This window comes from Grampus griseus, assembly GCF_964374135.1.
Source record: "Grampus griseus genome assembly, chromosome: 2".
Taxonomy (NCBI): Eukaryota; Metazoa; Chordata; class Mammalia; order Artiodactyla; family Delphinidae; genus Grampus; species Grampus griseus.
The window spans coordinates 96591693-96613260 of NC_139018.1; the positions used below are offsets into that span (position 1 = coordinate 96591693).

Below are 21568 nucleotides of genomic sequence, written 5' to 3' on the forward strand. Positions count from 1 at the left end.
ACACTTGTGCATGGGTTTTTAAAATTACATTTTCTAACAATCTCTACTCTCATGAAGTTAAAAATTTAACTTTACCACTTGATCAAAGTTCTACAGATTAAAAGAACAGGGTATGATATGATCCGGCAATCCCACTACTGAGCATATACCCTGAGAAAACCGTAATTCAAAAAGAGTCATGTACCACAATGTTCATTGCAGCTCTATTTACAATAGCCAGGACACGGAAGCAACCTAAGTGTCCATCGAGAGATGAATGGCTAAAGAAGATGTGGCACATATATACAATAGAATATTACTCAGCCATAAAAAGAAACGAAATTGAGTTATTTGTACTGAGGTGGATGGACCCAGAGTCTGTCATACAGAGTGAAGTAAGTCAGAAAGAGGAAAACAAATACCATATGCTAACTCATATAGATGGAATCTAAAAAAAAAAATGGTTCTGAAGAACGTAGGGGCAGGACAGCAATAAAGATGCAGATGGAGAGAATGGACTTGAGGACATGCAGAGGGGGAAGGGTAAGCTGGGACAAAGTGAAAGAGTGGCATGGACTTATAAATACTACCAAATGTAAAACAGATAGCTAGTGGGAAGCAGCCGAATAGCACAGCAAGATCAGCTCGGTGCTTTTTGACCACCTAGAGGGGTGGGATAGGAAGGGTGGGAGGGAGACGCAAGAGAGAGGAGATATGAGGATATATGTATATGTATGGCTGATTCACTTTGTTATAAAGCAGAAACTAACACACTACTGCAAAGCAATTATACTCCAGTAAAGATGTTTAAAAAAAAAAAAAGAACAGGGTATGAAATAATGCAATGAGCTCTAGTTCAGCTTAAATACACAATTCTTCCCTAGGTCTTATCTCAGCTCATCTGGTCCTATTATACCTTCCCATGATGTTTTATTGTTTTTAGGAGAAGAGCTCATTGTACCTTATGCTTTTCCTTCCTAAAACTTAGCACAGATAAAAATAAATCACTATTTGCCTCTCTTCTCTAACCCACTAAGCTACATGAGAACAAGGACCAACTCTCTTACAGTTACCCAGCACAGCACTTAGCATGAAGAAGCTCTCAAACACTTGTTGAAATACTGAATGGTTAATGTTCCATCATATTTTGTTTTCTGCCTATTTCAGCTTATTTCTGGTTAAAGTGATAAAGGCTTGCTGTTACCCTTTCCAGATAATTATCATTTTATTCTTCTCTTGGATTTGACATTTTGCACTGAAATAGTTTTTGTGAGTTTTTTTTTTAATGCCCTTATCTATATAATTTTCTTAAACGGGACAAGGAAATATTTGTTTTTAAAATAAAGAAATTGCATTAGGTAATCACCACATCTCTAGCCCAGGACAAAAACATTTTCATTTTAAAAAATAAAAAAGAGAGGGGCTTCCCTGGTGGCACAGTGGTTGGGAGTCCACCTGCCGATGTGGGGGATGCAGGTTCGTGCCCCGATCTGGGAGGAACCCGCGTGCCGCGGAGAGGCTGGGCCCGTAAGCCATGGCCACTGAGCTTGCATGTCCGGAGCCTGTGCTCCACGACGGGAGAGGCCACAGCAGTGACGGGCCCACGTACCACACAAAAAAAATAATAATAATAAAATAAAATAAAAAAGAGAGAGTACTTTCTGAGTTCTAATTTCCGTATTGGTTATTGGAATTTCTAGGCCTCAACAGTCTTTTAAGGGATAACAGAGAATTCATCATACCAACCTATTGATTGCTTATGTGATGAGTTGGGGGCAACTTAAGCTCTAGAAAGAAAACTGTATTTTAAGTAATTTAAAGACTGGCTATAAGGTAAGAGTGGAAAAAAGAGGTATCTGCATGTCAAAAAATTCAAGTGAAATCCAGCTCTTCTCCAGAAGGCAATGGGAGAATGCCTTCAAGTAGAGGACAGTCTTATGGAGCACATTCAGATAGTCTAATTCAGGGTGATGCCTGATAGATAATAAAGGTGTTACTAGAATGCTTAGGTGGGAACTCAATCTCAGATATCAGAAAAAGCTCCCAGAAGGCCTGATATTTAAAATGAAAGAATTAGGGAATTTCTTGGTGTTCCAGTGGTTAGGGCTCGGCGCTTCTATTGCAGGGGGCACAGGTTCGATCCCTGGTGGGGGAACTAAGATCCCGCATGCTGTGTGGCACGGCCAAAAAATAAAAAAAGAAAGAAAGAATTAGACCTAGTCAGTGTTACTGAGGTGTTCTTTTGTTTTGCCTCCTTAAGTTCAGGCTGCCAGAACTGTGCTTTTAGCCACGTATCATAGATGCACAGGCACAAACTTAGAGCTACACAGATTTTATTCATTTCCTTTTTACTTGCACTGACCCTATTTTTTAATTTCTCTGTGCTCTGTGTAAACCATTAAGCCTAATTCACCACTTTTTCAGGGCCTGAAAATCCTCAAGTAGAAAATATTGTCCTTTCCACTTTTGTAGGAATATTCCTATATTCCCATATAGGGTGTTATCACTCCATACCACGTGCAGAAAGAACCATGGGACAAAAAAGCTGAGAAAATACTGCCACAAAAGGAAACAAAGTCCTGGGCTTCCCTGGTGGCGCAGTGGTTAGGAATCTGCCTGCCAAGGCAGGGGGTCATGGGTTCGAGACCTGATCCAGGAAGATCCCACATGCCACTGAGCAACTAAGCTAGTGTGCCACAACTACTGAGCCTGTGTGCCACAACTATGAAGCCCGTGTGCCTAGAGCCCGTGCTGCACAACTACAGAAGCCACCGCAATGAGAAGCCTGCACACTGCAACGAAGAGTAGCCCCTGCTCGCTGCAACCAGAGAAAAGCCCACACGCAGCAACGAAGACCCAACGCAGCCAAAAATAAAATAAATAAATTTATTTTTTTTAAAAAAAAGGAAACAAAGTCCTGTCTCTCAAAACCACAAGTTCTAGATTTAGCTATACACTCAAAAGATGACCCTGTGCTAAAAAAGCAACAATCCACTATTCTAGTTCTGTTTTGTTTTGTTCCAGCTTTCCTAATCCCAGATAACTGGCACATAACTTTCCAAAATTACTCTCAAGCTTAACCTAATTTAGTCTTTCTTACATTTTTATCTCGTGGGAATATGGTTACAACATAGGCTGGTCCCCAAAAATACATCCTGTCCTTTCAACCTCCTTCCCTCTACCACATGCATGATTCCTACTTTTAAGTACTCTTAACATTCATATTTTCCACTGACTGTGTGTTGGTATGTGTGAACCCTAAAACTCCAGCACAAATAAAAAGTGGATAGAGAGTTGTTTTTAGTTAAGAGTTGAAAACTTGCACATACACACTAAGATCAGTTCTGCTCAGTTCTCTTGAACAAAGATGGAATTAGGTAACATCTGTTGCAGTGGACCTGTCATCTCTAGGGCAGAGCTATTTCTGGAAGAGCATCCAGGTAAAAGCCTAAGGCCATAGGAGGTGTCTTTTAGGTCTCCTCTTATCTCAGTCTGCAACTCAGAGATGATATGTAGGTGCTGGGGACCTAGATATTACATTCCAGGCCTGGTCCTTTTGTACTAGGTTCTTTACCAGAAGCCCATCCAGAATATAGGAGTCAGCGCAGGAATATGGGGTACTCCCTAGGACAAATCCATTTGCAAGAGTATTAATGTACAGAGTACATGATAGAACATTTTCCCCCTCCTCAGAAGTTACAAAACAGCATCCCATGTTCACTACTTAACACTTTGCTCGTATACATATCCTGAAGTTCTTATCCAGTTTGTTTTAAACCTCAGTTCTCTAAAATTAATGCCTTTATTCTCTGACTAAAGGCAAATTATGTTTAACAAGATTTCTTAACTTAAGAGAATTTATGAACCTCTGGATATTTTCCACAAAATTATGTATGTATATACACAGATGCATTTTTTTTCCTAGCAAGAGGGTTGATACTTTTCAGCAGATTCTCAAAAGGGTTAGTACCCTAAATGAGAAACAATGACATAGAGCAATCTTTTTTTTCTTTTTCTGTGTGGACATTTTTCAGAAAAAAATGATTTAAGGTAAACAAATATACCAATGCAATGCAATCAGGTAAAATCAGGATACTTATTTCTAAAAAGGTTCTCCTACCCTTTTTGTTAGATGTGAAATAGTCTCTGGACCCAATGCAGAAGCCACTTGGGCAGTACCACTGAATGCACTGACAGTGAAAAAATGGAGTACACTTGCAAGAGACTGTCTTTTCTTTACATTTGCTTGTTCTCTAATCCTCAGTAAGCTAAACTTTATCTTCAGCAAATTGGAAGACTAAATATGTTTGTGTTGGCTTCCCTGGTGGCACAGTGGTTAAGAATCCGCCTGCTAATGCAGGGGACACGGGTTCGAGCCCTGGTCCGGGAAGATCCCACATGCCGCGGAGCAACTAAGAGCCTGTGTTGCGCACCTACAGCCGTTTCTCCGCAACAAGAGAAGCCACCGCAATGAGAAGCTTGCGCACCGCAACAAAGAGTAGCCCCCGCTCGCTGCAACTAGAGAAAGCCCGTGTGCAGCAACAAAAACCCAACAGAGCCAAAAATAAATAAATAAAATAAATAAATTTATAAAAAAACAATAGTTTACATAAGAATCACAAAATCTTAGCATTTGATGAAAATATGAAAACCAGGATGGGAACCCAGATTAACCCTCTCTCCCAAAATAACTTAAAATTATCACCACCCAAAGCAATGAAAATACTGTGCTCAGCTGAAAAGAATCTGAAATTTTGTGTACTTATTAAAATGACAAAAGAGCATTTTCTGAACATTTTGGCTTAGAAGTTTGAGTTTTCAAATTTTAGCCCTACACCACCAGATTTTTATTCTGTAAGTTCTTATATTTCAAAACTGTTACATTCATCACATATGTGACAATATTTAATTTCTGGCTTCCAGACAGCTGGCTTGTCCCTTGTCATCAATGAGTGGTAAATACAAGGTCACCCTTAGCCCAATCCTAGTTGAGGAATTCAAAAGAAAAGTTAGAAATGAGTTACTTCCCGGTAAACAAATCCCCAGTGGATTTACCAACTCTAGTCAGTCAGCCCAGCACTTGTGGGCACTTGTATGCACACACAGGTGTGCACACACACACACACGCACACCAAAAATAACACTACATCAAACAAATTTTTTTCTGCCTTCTCTTCTTCATTTATCTTCCCATTTACTCATTATTTCCTTGCCATTATTGACTATTATCTTTCTTCAGAGGTTTAGTCGCATACTTCCCTATCAGCCTTGCCCTTTCTTCTGCCCAAATCCCCAAACTTCCACAACTTTCTGGGTCATAAAGTAAATTGAGACATCTGCATAAAAGTATATCTGCATATGTGAAATTTAGAGGGAAAAATATAAAAAACTATACTTAAAATTCTCAGAATTTAAAAATGTAGAATAATTTTAAAGAAAAGAGAATGGTTAATATTTAGCAAAAAAAATTATATAAATAACAATGATTGTAAATAACTGGCGGAGTTCCCCTTTCATACTCTGGATGACAAGATGCCTACAGCAAAATCTGAGGCCCAACTATGTATGACCCTTAGGGCCCGGCTATTTTTTCTACCCTATCTTGACTACTTCCTGTAATTTATAATTTTAATGTCCCTGTGCTTATCATAAACCTTATAATTCAAATCCTTTGATGTTCAGAAGTCTTTAAATGAGTAAAATAGAGACCAGTGAGCAACAAGGCAACATTTCCAGTTTCTCAAGTAACAGTCATCATACTACCACTTATAACTCAGCCTCACCACAAAGGATTATATAATCAGATTCAAGCAGTACAGTAAACGACTATGTTTTTTAAAACTTGGGTCTTTGATTTTAGATACAACGGCATCTGAAGATTAAAAAAAAAAAGATTTACTATGCTCTTGCAAAAGCAATATAGTTTATGCAATAACACTGTTGCAACATGAAAATGCTTGATAAAATGCTGTTAAGAGGCATCTGGTGGCAGGGTCTGGGGAAGGGGCGGCAGGTGCCACGTCGGGCCACGAAAGTGGCAAGAAGAAGCCCCTGAAGCAGCCCAAGATGCAAACCAAGGAGATGGATGAGGAAGATAAGGCATTCAAGCAGAAACTGAAGGAGGAGCAAAAGAAACTCGAGGAGCTATAAGTAAAGGTCGAGGAAAGGCCCCCTGGGCACAGGTGGAATTAAGAAATCTGGTAAAAAGTAAGCTATTTCTAGACTCCACGTATTGTGTCCAGGCAAGTTAATGAACAACACACACACACATACACATGTGCACACAGCAGCAGCAACAACAATCTATGGGGTGGGGGGCAGGGGTAAGAAATGAGAATCTAGATTTGCTACCATATATTATCAAATATGTCTACTTATCAAAAAAAAAAAAGTAAGCTGTTCCTTGTGCCTGAGGCAATGATGATCCTTAATTCCGTTCCTGTTTAAACATCTGGATTAAACATCTGGATTCCCTGCCATAACATCTGTTGCCACCTATAGCTAGAATGAAGTGTTGTCTTGAAACCTATTGTACATTTAAGAATAAACTTTTGTAAAAAAAAAAAAAATCATTAAAAAAGAAAGTGCTGTTAAGACAAAACTTCCCTGCCTAGCTGACTATAATAATCAAATCTTTTTTGGATTCAGAACATGAACAAGTGATGGAATTTCTGCAAGAAGGAGTCAAAGAAACATTGTATCATAGAGCACTTAGAGCATACCTGTAGGAATCAAACGTTTGGGATAATACTTGCTGTAGGAATGATTTTTCATAAAAGACCAAAAGAGAAAGAAATACTCAGATTGTTACCCCTTCCCAGCCTGAAATTTTAAATTACAGAATTTTTTTTGAAGAACTATAAATGAAATACTATTTTCATATTATTGCCTGGTTATTTAAGAATAAACAAAAAAAATTATTTTATTTAAAATAAAATCTGTTACAGCAATCACACTGTATCTGATAAATATAAGAACTTCTATTTGCTACTGTATCAAGTGGCTAAGAGAAAAAAGAAATCACTATTTTTGAGAACTGAAGTATTTTTCTATTTTCAAGTACAAAGAAGTATAGTTAATTTAAAGATTTGGCACAGAATAAGACAATTAAAATTCTATTGTCAAATAACAGATAAATTCAAAGAGTTGAAATATGCTAGCAGTGTCACTAGCCTTGACCAGAGGAACTTTCAGATGTGTTAAGACGTGTAAGAACCATCTTTAGGGGCTGAGCCCAGGAATAAAATCTGGGATTCTGCCAAGACTATTCCTCCTGCAACACAAGGCAAAGCTCTTGTGTGACACAACAGTAGATCCAAATTTCTTGCCAATATCATGTACCTTTATTTTTGCAGCATATGAATGAAATCACCCTGCTCTTGGAAAGTCTGTTAATTCTTAAGAAATAAACCAAGGAAAAGGGAGTAGTAAACCAGTTCAAGCAACATTTTGGTTTTTGTGGTTGTATATTAAAAAATAAAATAGTAGTTGATGAGAGTGATAGCTAAAAAAAAATGGAAACTAGATTGACTTCCATGTGGTTAGAGCTACATTTGATGATCTTGGGTCTACTCAGCATACCTCTGCCTCCCATCCCTGCCCTTCTCATAGCTCCTCTTCTGCAAATGAGTGCTTTATATTGCAAAGGCCACCAAGTCCAAAAACTATAATAGCTTTCCTTATTTTGCCATAATTTTTGTAACTCCTACCAAGTTCAAGTTTGGGGGTACACGTAACGAACTGAAAAAACTAAGAAATGCCAGTCTTTTAAAGTTTAGCAACATGTAGGCTCACATAAAACACTTTTTTAACGTTTAAGGCCAATTTATTTTGTAAATTTTCACCTCCTATTTGAAATCCTTAACTTACTATAAATATATATGTATCTTTAAAAATGATCAGTAATGGGCGCAAAAGCATGAAATGTATTTTGAGTTCTTTTCAAGAAAAGATATATCTCTCCTCTCTTATAAAATAATGCTACCCCTTCCTAATGACAAGCACTTCTTGAAGAGAACAACAATATCAAAACCAATCCTATTCCAAAATATATCATTTGTAGAGATAAAAAATAAAGCTTGAATATTAACTTGGAATTTATATTATATTAATTTTATTCAGACATAAGTTACCTAGTGAATTAAAAAGGAGCCACTTACACAACTGGGTGAAACTGGATAAGCAAAAGAAAATTGTTCATAAATGGGTAATATACTAATTAGTATTCTGTTCTGCTTTAATTAATTTAAAAGAATCATTAGCTAAATCAACTATATGAAATATAATTTCACAGTATTTGAAATTATGTAAAACTTTTCTTTATATCTAAGATATTTTAAAACTTGCCTATAATTAGTTGGATAAACTGGTTTTTCCAGATCTCATAAACTGTAACCCATATTCTGTTCAATTATTACAAAATTGAATTAGGTTCAATTTAATAAGACTGTACTATATTTGCAGTATTAACTAAGTCAGATATGGAATTATTATATTTAATTAAGGTTTACTTTAATTTTAAAATATTATCTTAAACATTTCTGGTTTGTCTTCAAAATCCTTTATTTTTTCAGTTTTCTATATGGACATTTAATAGAACATGCCACTACCTTTGCAGTTGGATTTTACTACTATCCTTTATCTGAACTGAGAAGTACTAGCCAACAGATCAAATAATTAAGAGGTTATACAATTTGAGGTAGCATCTTCACAAATCCTTTATAGAAAGACACCATGTCAAAAGTATGTCAAAATTCTCACTAAGCTAAATTCTGACAATCTCTGTCAAATTCAGAAACAATGAATTTCAGTTAAAAATACGTAACTTATATTAAATACATTCTCCTTAATAGCTTTTATTTTAAAAACACCTCCTACCCCCAAGTACAGTTAATACTTCTGTCTAAACCTCATTCTCGTCCCAGTTTTCTCATTTTTATCATATTTTTTTCCCCATTAAAGTAAGCATATTGTATTTTGGTTTCTTTTCTCCCTACTCATTGTTCAGATCAGCATTTTAAAAATCTTTTAAGCAATGCTGTTCAAAGAAAACAGGCTATATGAAGCTAAAGAAAATTCCCTAAGTTCAATGTTTTTCAACCTGAGATCATTTTCCTGGACCTATTTATTAAAAATCCACGCAAATCAAACACTACAACTGTAAACAGCTACAGAAAATTGGAAGCTTAAAAATAAAGCCGTTGAAAACACTTCATTACACACCTTCTCTGTGAAGCCCTTTGTTTCCACTGAAAACCATACTGGAATCCTTGTGTAAAATAAGTTGCCTTCTGGCTGTCAATAGCTATACAGTCAGTAACTGAGGGATCCAGATGTCTGCAGTGGTTAAAACAAATGTTCAGCAGTGGGTGCTGATTCCGCTTCCCTCTGTGTAAGGTTTTTCACAAAGGCAGCAGAGTAAGAGCTCACATAGCAACAGCACTCACAGCTGATTGGATGGAGGATACGCTCTGCCGCCCCTGCTCGCTAGGTCCACTACAGCTTCCTGTCTGCTTGGCAGCGGTATCTTGTTGTCTTTGCTCCTCTTACCAACTCAGCTGTGTTTAGGCAACGTGAAAGGAAAGATCAGGAGAACGATAATGACAAAGTATTCTAGCATGAGTCCCTAAAATGTGCATCTCTGGGTGCTTTTAAAAAGGAGAGAAATTCATAGGGCAAACATTTACTTCAGTGTTTCACATAAAACTGAGGACAAAGAGGGGTAGTGGAGGGAATCAATTTATTACTTCGCATTTCAAGTAAATCAGGCTCTACCAAGTGAAACCCTCTGAAAACAAAGAATACAAAAATTTTCGACAATTAGGATAAAGCATCAACCTCCATCTACCTAGAACTATGAATTACTTTACAACAAAGTTCACAAATTCCAAGAAAATCACGCAGGACCAGTTAGATAGTTAAAATGAGACAGGGCCTAAAAATAGTCCTCCCTCAAATTTATGCAGTGCCTTTTAAGAGGGCAAGAAAAATTGAGGTTAACAGATTGCTTAGAAAAAGATTTTAAAAGGAAAAAATAATTGCTTAATAAACTCTGACAACAATAAAAGATTTAACTAGGTATCTGCATTAATAATATCTCTTCTTACATAAACGACAATGACATAAAATATAAAACAACGACACTGAGCCTGGATTAATTTATTTTCTCTATCATAAAAGTATCTGGAGACAGGAAGGCATAGGAATTTTTTTACCCCTAGGTTTCAAATACTGGGCTTCAATGTACCAATCTACACTATCTCCACAAGCTTTAACAACAAAAACAAAAATCCATCCCCAATTTACGAAGACGTTTGGGGGAGTCAATGCAAGTGTAGTAGGAGATAAACAGATATGAAGAATCGGAAAAATTCCTCATTTAGGAAATATTTCCCTTGAACTTCACACAAGCTAGGATAGTGTTTTTCAAATTTTTAAAGCAATGGAACACTTTTAATTTGCATTCTTCCAATAAAATGCATTATTAGTGGTGGCATTAGGATTTCTATACAGGAGGGGTTTGTGAGAGTAGGCAGAGGCAACAGCAGAAGCATGCTGTTTATTACTCAGATCTTTGTTTATGTGGAGTGTCTTGTGGGTAGGGCAGAGAGGCTGATGGAAATGCTGGCACTACTAAAGCACCCCATGAGCACCATGAGGCTATTTTTAAATGAGAGGCTACAAACAACACTGCAGTTTCATATCAGCCCCAGAATCTACAAAATTCCTACCCTTGAAAAAGCTTTTAGGATCTCTGGAGTTCTACAGTATACAAACAAGAGATATAACCTGTAAGAGTTAAATCTTATTATTACCTTAGTGTAAGGAAAGAACCTGATCCTTGCCTCCACAATTAGCCAGAGGGAGAGCTGCTAAGCCCTCTGAGAAATAACAAGAGAGAAGATGTGTTTAGGAGCACAATAACCGCTGAGCTAAGTGACTCGGAGAAAGAATGGCATAGTAGAGAGAACAAGGACGCTGGAGTCAGGCTGACCAACCTGGGTTCAAAATATTAATCTGCCATTTACAAACAGTAAGACACTATACAAATTACTTAACCACTCTGAGCTTCAGTTTTTTAATCTATAAAATGGAGTTAACTCACAGGATTATTGTGAAGGTTAAAAGGTGCTCTTTGCCAGCCAGACTGCTTTTTTGGTTACTAAGTCTCTTCAAAACTTAGGGTCTTTGCAAATACTATTCTTCTTTTGCTAGGACTTGTCTCCCACAACCCCTTCCATTGATAAGTCTCCATTAAATTTCTCTTCCCCAGGGCAGCTTTCTGTGAGCCAAGACTAGTCTCAGGCTCCCTGTACTTTTTTCTTAGTACTTAGCTCACAGAACGTTAAATAATTATTTGCAAAAAGACTGGTTGGACATTCTCCTCCACTACACTGTAAGTGCTTTAAAGGGAGGTACTACATCTGTCTACATTATTGCTTACCTAACACCATGCCTGATTTATATTCCACATACTATTTTATTTGATTTCATAACCTTGGGAGGTAAATACAAGTATCATTATCGGCATTGTTCAAATAAGAAAATCAGCTCTAAATGTTTATTTACTCAAGTCATACAACTAGAAGTCAAAGGAAATAAATTTTTTAAAATTTTTGGATGAATAACTTTATAATTCAAAATTAACTTCTGGGCTTCCCTGGTGGCGCAGTGGTTGAGAGTCCGCCTGCCGATGCAGGGGACACGGGTTCGTGCCCCGGTCCGGGAAGATACCACATGCCGCGGAGCGGCTGGGCCCGTGAGCCATGGCTGCTGAGCCTGCGCGTCCGTAGCCTGTGCTCCGCAACGGGAGAGGCCACAACAGTGAGAGGCCCACATACCGCAAAAACAAAAAAACAAAAACAAAAACAGAATTAACTTCTTCCTATATCTTTGAAAACAAGAACATATAATCTCTAAACTGTTTTAGAATACTTCCTTTCAGTTAGAATTCTTAAACTTTTTAATTAAAGTCTAATGATAGCCTGTTTCTATAATCTAAAACTACTGATTAACATTTACAAAGAGAACTTATTGAAAAAATATTAACTTTAATCAGAAATATGTAATTATAAGTGAATAAAATGAACTCCAAGAGACATGCCACCTTAAAAAGTAAAATCCAACCAAGAGATTTATTTAGTGAAATGCCTCCTCTGCTACCAGTTTTCTAAATGGTAAATAAATTTCAAAATGGCACTTTATATAACTCTGAAGAATGCTTGCTTTTTTTCCTGGGTCATCTTGGTACACAAAGCTATAAATAATCTCAACAGTCTACAAGTTAAGAATCTGAATAGGACTTCCCTGGAGGCGCAGTGGTTAAGAATTTGCCTGCCAAGGCAGGGTACACGGGTTCAAGCCCTGCTCCGGGAGGATCCCACATGTCGCGGAGCAACGAAGCCCGTGCGCGACAACTACGGAGCCTGCACTCTAGAGCCTGCAAGCCACAACTGCTGAGGCCTGCGCGCCTAGATCCTGTGCTCCACAACGAGAAGCCACCGCAATAAAGAGTAGCCCCCGCTCGCCACAACTAGAGAAAGCCTGCACACAGCAACAAAGACCTAGCACAGCCAAAAAAAAAAAAAAAAAAAAGAATCTGAATAATATAAAATGCTATACTAAGTGCTAGTCTCAGGTTCTCAATTCTCAACACTTAACCATGAAAAAGCCCCTTTTTGCCCAGCGTGGTCATAACTGTACTCTCCATAGACCAGTTCAAGAAATATAAATTATTTATATTATACTAATGTAGGAAATAAATAGGAAAGCAGATCTTCCATAAGAGTTTTCTAACGTACATATTCCAAATATAAAATGGAAAAATTTGAATTATCAACTGTTTCAGATCATTTGTGTCCTCTGTTAGCAGAAATAATTGGAAACTATCTACTTTTAAAATACCTTAGATATAACCATGCTAGCTTGGACAGTTTTTAAACAAAAAGATATCCTTCTAGAAGGAAAAAATAACCCTTCAAAGGTAAAGATTATATAGCTGCTATATATGTAGGCCCACGGGCCAGGCATGGGGCTAATTTCTTTACATGCCCATCTCTTCTGACTCTATGGTAGTTAACTATCCTGAGAGATAAGGAAACCGGCTTGTAACCTGCCCAAGTAAGCAGAACTAAGTGGGCAAAGCCAGGAAGTAGGTCTTCCTAAATCTAATATGTGTGCTCCTAACAATTCCTTTCATAATTACATTTCCATAAGATAAATATGGCATCACGTAAGAATAAAGTTTAAATACAGAAATCTCAAGTTAACATTTTCCACTTATTACTCATTCAATAACCACCACTACAGCCCCATTACACCTCAGAACTGTCATTGATACACTACTTATAATACAGAAAAACAGGATTTGACTACTAAACAGGGAGCCAGGCTGTAGCAATAGTGAAGGCACAATAAAAGATTCAATCTGTAAAACTTCACTACTTTATGGTCACAGAACACATACCTGATTCAGAGAAAGTATAAAGGGAGTATTATACAAATGAACATTGAACCAGGAACCACAGATCTGGGCTCTAGTCTGAACTCTACCACTAATGAGCTTTGTGATCTTAAGCACTTCTCTGAAATTGCTCACGTCTAAGTCAGGAATCTTTTTTTTTTCCTTTTCTTTTCTTTTTTTTTTTTGCCTGCAATATTGGTATGTTGCAAGGATCAAATAGGACAAGAAACAATTATTTTGAAAACAGCAAAATGCTACACAAATAGGATATTGTCATCCCTGGTGGTCAGTCTTCTACGGGTTGGCACAGTAAACATGTTTGCACAAAATCCAGTGTAATTACTGAAAAAGATCCCTTAAAGCAGCAAGACATAATGGAGAAGAGCCAGACAGTCTAGGGTTCAAGTTCTTTCCACTTAACAAGCTGTGCTATCAAATTATTTAACCTACCTCAGTCTCTTTCTTCATCTGTAAAGTGGGAGTAATAATTTCTCTAAGAGTTATGAACCATGTAGTCCAATACTTGCTCTCAAGCAATTTAAGTGTCCTCTTTTCTTTTGCAAACATCAGTTCCATAAGATGTTACTAAAGAGCAAATGTACATGCATACACACATACACATACCAACAAATAAAGGGCAATACATCAGTAGTATCCCATATTAATAACAGTGGGGATAAAATTTAAATCTTGACTACCAAAGAAAGATTTTTATGACACTGATTTTTTTTTTTTTTTTTTTTTTGCCGTACGCGGGCCTCTCACTGTTGTGGCCTCTCCCGCTGCGGAGCACAGGCTCCGGACGTGCAGGCCCAGAGGCCATGGCTCACGGGCCCAGCCGCTCCGCGGCATGTGGGATCTTCCCGGACCGGGGCACGAACCCGTGTCCCCTGCATCGGCAGGCGGACTCTCAACCACTGCGCCACCAGGGAAGCCCGACACTGATATTTTTTAAGTTCGTTAAATGATGTCATTTTGACGACACGTTTCACAGCTCACTAACTTATTTGCAAGAAAGACTAAACAAAACTAAATTTTACAGTTTGGGGAATTAGGGAAATTTATGGTTTTTCTAATTAAATCAGAGTTTTTATTCAAAAATTATGCTGTCAGGTCACTACTGGGATAAATTAAGCCATAAAAAGCTATATTAATTTCCACTCACATGGAGATTCCTAGTGATCATTATTGCTGAAATGATTATCCAGTGATTTGTATTTATTATGACAGGGTACCAATAAGCCAAGTGGCCAAACAACAATCCAAACATACTGTGTTTTTAAGAGCTAAAACACTTCTTAAATTTAAAATATTAAAATGTACCTAAGAGACTTAATTGGGATTCTCATCTTTCAAAAGATTTGGGGTTATGATGACCTACATTAGTTCCAGGAGCAGAGCCTTGTTTACAAAATCTAAGATCTTGGAGAGAAGAAAATGTTCTAGCCTGTTTTTTGGCATCACTCATACTACATTGTTTAAAATGAGCTAGAACAGGGATTATTTATAATCTAAGCTAGTGGACAAACACTCTAATAATATCCACACACTAGTCAGATTTAATAAGTATCAAGATCAGGTATAAGAATCCATTTTTAATATCCTATAGTACTTGGTCTTAATAAAAATATCATTATTTATTTTCTTTTTTAAAAATTAATTAATTAATTTTTGGCTGCATTGGATCTTCATTGCTACACCCGAGCTTTCTCTAGTTGTGGCAAGCAGGGGCTACTCTTGGTTGCGGTGTGCAGGCTTCTCATTGCAGTGGCTTCTCTCCTGTTGCAGAGCACAGGCTCTAGGTGGTGGGCTTCAGTAGTTGTGGCACGTGCGTTCAGTAGTTGTGGCTCGCGGGCTCTAGAGCGCAGGCTCAGTAGTTATGGTGCACGGGCTTCATTGCTCCACGGCATGTGGGATCTTCCCGGGCCAGGGCTCGAACCTGTGTCCCCTGCATTGGCAGGCAGATTCTTAACCACTGCACCACCAGGGAAGTCCCCTATCATCATTATTAAATATGTGCCAGGATGCACATGGGTTCCCCTTTACCTATACCCATATTTCTTTAAAGATATGATCTAGGACGTTGTTAACCTTCTGCTATTATAAAGAATGGTATGTTTGATTCATACCATCAACCTAGAACCAATCAAGGGTTTTTTATTCTGATAAAATGATATTTTAGTAAAAGTATTTCCATACAGATAATGTATCTTACATTTACTTGTCCCTTAGATGATCACAACTTTGTGAAATAAGAATGAAGAAACAGAATCACCTAACCCAGGTTTAATTCCAAGTCCTGGTTTGTTTTGTTGTTGTTTTTTTTCCCCACAACTAGCCATCACTGGTAATGTCATTACCTCTACTAATTATGCCAATAGTCATACAAATGACAGATTCTGCATTTAAAATTTTGGAGAATGTTAACAAAAATCTAGTAAAGTAAATTAGTTATGTGGAATTAAGACAACCTCATGTAGCTTTAAGACTCAACTGCTAAGCCCTCAAAGTTTTAATAATTTACTTGCATTTTTAAAAATTTTGCTAATTTCAGACTATTTCATATAGTCTTGTTTCCAAATGATATAACAACTCTTCTGGCTACCTGTATCACTGCAAACTCTAATGTATCTAAAACTGAATTACTTTTCCTCTGATTAGGATTCACCATTATTATCACTCCCAGTTTCCTAAGCTAACAAACTTCGGAGAGAATAAAAATAGCCACTGATTCTGTGTTTATTAAGTGCCTGATACAACGACTTTACTCAAGTTATGTCATTACAACAAACCTATAAAATGAATACCATTATTATCTCAATTTTAACCAATGAAGAAACTGAAGCTCAGAGAAGTTAGGTAATTTGATCAAGCTTACATAGAGCAGGTGACAAAACCAGAATTTTAACCCAGGTCTTTCTAGTTCTTCTAAATGCTAAAACAATCTGCAGGATTAAATGTGAAATTAATTTAAGGGACTGGGAGTATCATTTTCTTTTTAAATGAAACAGGAAAAAGAAAAGATGAGCCACCATTGCGTGCGCAAGATTGAGTAATGAGTTTTGCTTAGGAGGAGGGAATGTTGTTATAGGGCAGGAACTTCAGCTGTCTTTGTGGGCAGTCAAAAAAATGTTTAACCTACTGCTCCGTTTGATACTGCCTCTCAGTTACCACCACCCCCTTAATTTTCCCAAATAGGTCTTTGGTTCTACCTTATCACATTCAACCAACATGGACTTTGGAAGCATATATTAAAGGCTGATATTAAGTTTTACCTAGTTTGAGAAAGAAGTAGTTGCTAGAGATTTACCACCAGAATGCATGAATTCTGTAACTACTAAATACACTTTTTTGTGTAGAGGGAGAGCCTTTTCTTCACACAAATGCTAGTCAACCTCTCAAAGCTTTCCACTTTCAATACAATTTCAGTTTACACAATTATTTTACCCAGCAAGCCAGTGCAAAGTACTTATACTTTGCATACCTTAATAGTTTCTAACCTTTTAGACCAGGAAGGTTTTAGTTGCATCGCCTAGAGGGGAAAATCAACAAGACCTCATGAACTAAGCACCTCAATTGAAACCTGCACTTACTGAGAATAAATTTCCATTCCTTATTCTCAAAAACGAAATAAAACAGAACAACCAACACATACATACATACCCCCTATATTCAAACCAAAAATATTTGAGACAACCACAAATAGAAAAGGGTAGTGGAACGTCAAAGTTCTACAAGTCTGTGCAGGCCACCTGATACTCTCTTCCTCTGGGCCAGTTCCCCTACTCCCCACCTGCACCTCTTCCAAAACAGCACAGGGTAACCACTCCAGTCCTGATTTGTCTGTTGACTCAGGGAAAAAAAGTCAGGAAAGACTACATTTGACAACAGGTTCCACAGGGCAAAGATCATGTTAGTTCTTGCTCATGATTATATTTCTACCACATATGTGCCAGGCACATAGGAGGTGCTCAATGAATATTTGTTTCAGGAGAAGAGAGGGAAAGGAATCTAACTGTCCAAAGTTTTATCATATTTAACAGTAAATTCTAAAAATGATAAGTCATTTTATCCATATACTATGTAATCACTAATTTAAAGTTTATTACAGAAGGCACTGTTCATAAGAATTCAGATGACTTTGAATAAATATTTTTTTTGCTATAATATGTGCATTTTGGTAGAAACATTTTAGAGATCAAGAATTTCTGAAACAAAGTCCAGGTGTTTTGTACCAAATCAAAGCAAACATTCCATGTTGTCAATCCCTTGATTTAGTACAAGAGTCCACATAAATTATAAAATACTAGATGCAATATCCTACAGAACACAGCTGAGGCAAATTGTCTGCGTTGAGCTATATTTAAGCTAGCTAAATACAGAATAAAATACAAGTTAATGGAAGACAAGATTTGAGTGCACTAGCAGGACAACAAAATGGCTAATAACTAGGGTGAACATAAATTCTTTGTCCAAACAATGACACATTTAGAGTGAAAGGAGACAACTGTGAAATAGGATTGAACACAAGCGCAACAGGCATAAAACCAGGACCATCCCAGGTAGCATTTAATCCATCCCATCCCCCAAGAAAATGTGAATTTCATGGTTAAAACAGATATATAAAATGGTTTAAAAAAAGATATATAAAATGGTTAACTTAATTTTTTAATGTAAATTTTTTATTCCATGAAACTCACTGATCTGAGTCAAAATATAAAATTTATGATATTCTATGATATCTGAAATACTTTACAACTGTGCATTAGGTTTTTCAAATGTCCTTAAAAAAAATAAGTTACCATATGCAGCTCACTAGTCCTAGCTTTCTTGTCTGAAGGGAAGGGAAAGAAAGATCAGGTCTTCACCCACAAAGCACTGACAGTGATTAAGCACACAATAGACACTTAAATGTTTTCTCAAACATCTAATAAATGCCAGCTCTGAGCCCAGCACCATAACAGGTGTGAGGGAAGAAGTCAGATGCTGTGCTGCCCTTGGAGAACAAATACTCTAGTGAAGGAAGCCCAAATTGTGGTATGTGTCCTAGTCTTCTTTCATTTCCTAAAGCATGCCAGTCTCTTTCTAAATTCAGGACCTTTGTACATACTACTCCCTTGGCCTGCAATGTTCTTCTCCTCACTCGTTACACAGCTAGCTCCTGTTCTCACCTCACTTTCTCAGAGAGGCCTTAGCTAATCATCCCAACCAAAGGGGTCTTCTCCCTGCCCTAAGTTGTCACCCTCTTAACCTTTGTATATTTCCTTCAGAGCACTTAGAACATGTACTTACCTTACTTGTTGAAGAAATGTTAATGTATTAACAATAATAGGTAACATTTATTGAATATTTCTTCAGAATCAAATACTATTCTAAGCACTTTACATGGATTACTTCATTTAACCACTATGACAGTCCTTTATTTAGGCACTATTACTAGCCCTGCTTTTCACATGACAAAACTAAAGATGGATTTCCTCTATAATTCTTAATAAGCAGCTTACACTATTTCTTGACTTTTAAATTTTAGGCGTTATGTCTAATTTCTTTATATTCCTTTCTCTTTTTAGCAACCCAGTTTCAAGGATTAAATATTTCTTTCACTTTGAGTCTATGTATTACGATTCGACTTTCTTTTAAAAGTATGTATACATTACTTGAGAAGAATGTTAAAATATAATCACCTAGCCTTTGTTTCTTTCAAGTTCCTTGAGGAAGGCTGGATGATCATGATGTCATTTCTGATGCCAGAACCTAGAGGCAACTGTGATCTTGCTAGAGGTAACAGAGTACAGAAAAATACTCAACTGGCTAGCAGGTAATTTAAGTTTTACTTTTGTAGTTAGAGAGGTTACTTCTTTTTTGGGGGGCCTTATGTTTTCTCAACTGTAAAAATGAAAGAGATTCACACTCTCTAAGGACCTTTCCAAATCTGTTGTCTAGCAATAGCATAACTTTTAGAGTAATTTCAGAATAACAAAAGCATTTTCATGTCCTGAGCTCTTCATAATGGAATTTAATCTGTACCACGATGTAACCCGATGATTTTTTTTTCATTGTTAGTCATTCAGAGTCCCCTGGCAGATCCCTGAACTCTGCAACATAAGCTACAAGAAACAGCACAGGCCAGGGTTGTTATATGCTGGACTATAGAAACATGTCTCCAGGACTATCATTCAACCAACAGAATAACTACCAAGATTTGAGTGTACTTCCTCAAAGGCACAGGTATGTTCCTTATTCCAACTTCTGAAGAGCAAGTATACCAACTTAAGAACATACATGCCCAGAGAAACAATTTTTAAGAAAGGAGTTATGAATGATGGAAAATAAGATTTCCTGCTGTGCTCTTTCTACCACAATACACTGCTGAACAAACCCCTCTTATAACCAAAATTTTTTTCTTGAAGCTTTGGTGTGAAAAGTGTTTATTTGGTTGGGTAGTGGAGAAGATATATGTTCATTCTCTCCTTAACACAGCTAGAAAAGCTTATCAGTATTGTGGGGAATCTCCTTACTCTTAATGCTCACATGCAGTTGGGAGGTACAAGGGCTTCTAATCCTACAGAGTTCATTAAGTTTCTCCCAGCAATTGTCTGGAATGAGAGAAGGAATCTCCAACTTCATCCTGTTCTTTTCCCCTTTATTTGTTCTAACACACAGCTACTTTAAAATAAACTGTGCAGTTTACTACTCTGACCAAAGAATATCATAAAACAATAGCCATGGTATTGTGTGCCATCTTAATATTCCCAAGAATTTTCATAAAAGGCAATACACACTAATCCCTCATATATTACAACAAATGGTGGTGAAGGGAAAAACATATAGAGAAGAAAACAGCCAACAGTAGACATGAGTGTCAGGTAATTTTTATAATACCAGGTAATAATGTAATTTTGAGGGCTAAAAAACTGAATTTAAGACTGTCAGACATTCAATAATCTCTGTTCTGGTTTATAATGAAATTATATAAATGTACTGCCAAATTATTCTTCCAAAAAGTTCTCTTAATCATACAAAACAGTAATTAATGGTGCCCCACTATCGAATGAATGAAGCTCAAAGTCCTTAGCTTGACATTCAAAACCCGAATCCCCTCATTCCTAAGTAACCCTTCCAATTCACATTAGTATACCTGCTAGCCCTCAAACATCTTTATTGCTCATGTCCTCTCTTCCAATCTTCCCCCTCTTAATCTCTGTAAAATTTCCATCTATCCAAATCAAACTTTTAAGGCTCAATACAGCTGCTGTCTCTGCCAAAAGACAGGCTTTGCCCTGAAATTAATCATCCCAGCTGAAATTAATCATTCCCTACAAACTCTGATAGTAGACATTACTTTTACCATTTACTGTACTCAGTTACGAATATCTTGTATTATGTTTGTTTGTTTGTTTGTTTGTAGTTATCTCATTTGATCCTTCCAATAACCTTGAGAAGTGGGAATAAATATTCTCATTTAGAAACAAAAATGGACACTGTAGAATTAATTCTTAGTTATAAAACTAACAAATCACAGAAAAATAATGCAAAAAGTTTTCCAGTAATAAGTTTTATGCTGCACCACAAAGATATTAAAATGCATGCAAGCATTCATTCAATGACAAATATTTATTGAGCAGCTACTAAATGCCAGGCACCAGTCCATGCATGGGGAAACACAGCAGTGGACAAACACCACTAAGTCCCTGCCCTCTTGAAGTTTACGTTCCTATTGGGAGAAAAACAAAAACAGCAAATAAATAAACATAGAACAGCAGGTCAAGCAGTGGTAAGGACTATGAAGAGTAATGCAGAGTCAACAGACAATAAAAGAACTGTACTCTTTTGATAGGATGATCTAGGAAGGCTTCTTTGAGGAGCTGACAACTGAGCAGAAAGTCAAATGAAGTAAAAGACAGTCATGAGACTTATATTCCAAAAGGGAACAGCAAATGCCAAGTCTCCATGGTGCCAATGTGCTTGTGGTGACTGAACAGCAAGATCGATGTGCCTAGAGTACAGGGAACCTTAGAGAGTACCAAAAAATGAGGTCAGATAGGTAGCATGAAGCTTCAGGATTAAAAATGGAATTCTTCCCAATGCAAAAATAATTTAAAATATAATTCTTTTTCAATTGAAAAA

At 37.0% G+C, this 21568-nt stretch overlaps 2 protein-coding genes across 8 annotated transcripts in view; one reads left to right on the forward strand and one right to left on the reverse strand.

Moving 5' to 3' along the window:
* LOC309818501 (translation machinery-associated protein 7-like) overlaps positions 1-6190 on the forward strand; it is a gene marked incomplete at both ends in the record, with an annotated part of 28380 nt that extends 22190 nt beyond the window's left edge. The window contains 3 exon segments of the mRNA XM_082648243.1: positions 5972-6124; positions 6127-6141; positions 6144-6190. Of these exon segments, the coding sequence (XP_082504369.1) occupies positions 5972-6124; positions 6127-6141; positions 6144-6190 (215 nt within the window).
* Positions 1-21568, reverse strand: part of ATOSA (atos homolog A) — an 87233-nt gene that overhangs the window by 52454 nt on the left and 13211 nt on the right. The gene's annotated exons all lie outside the window — the stretch shown is intronic.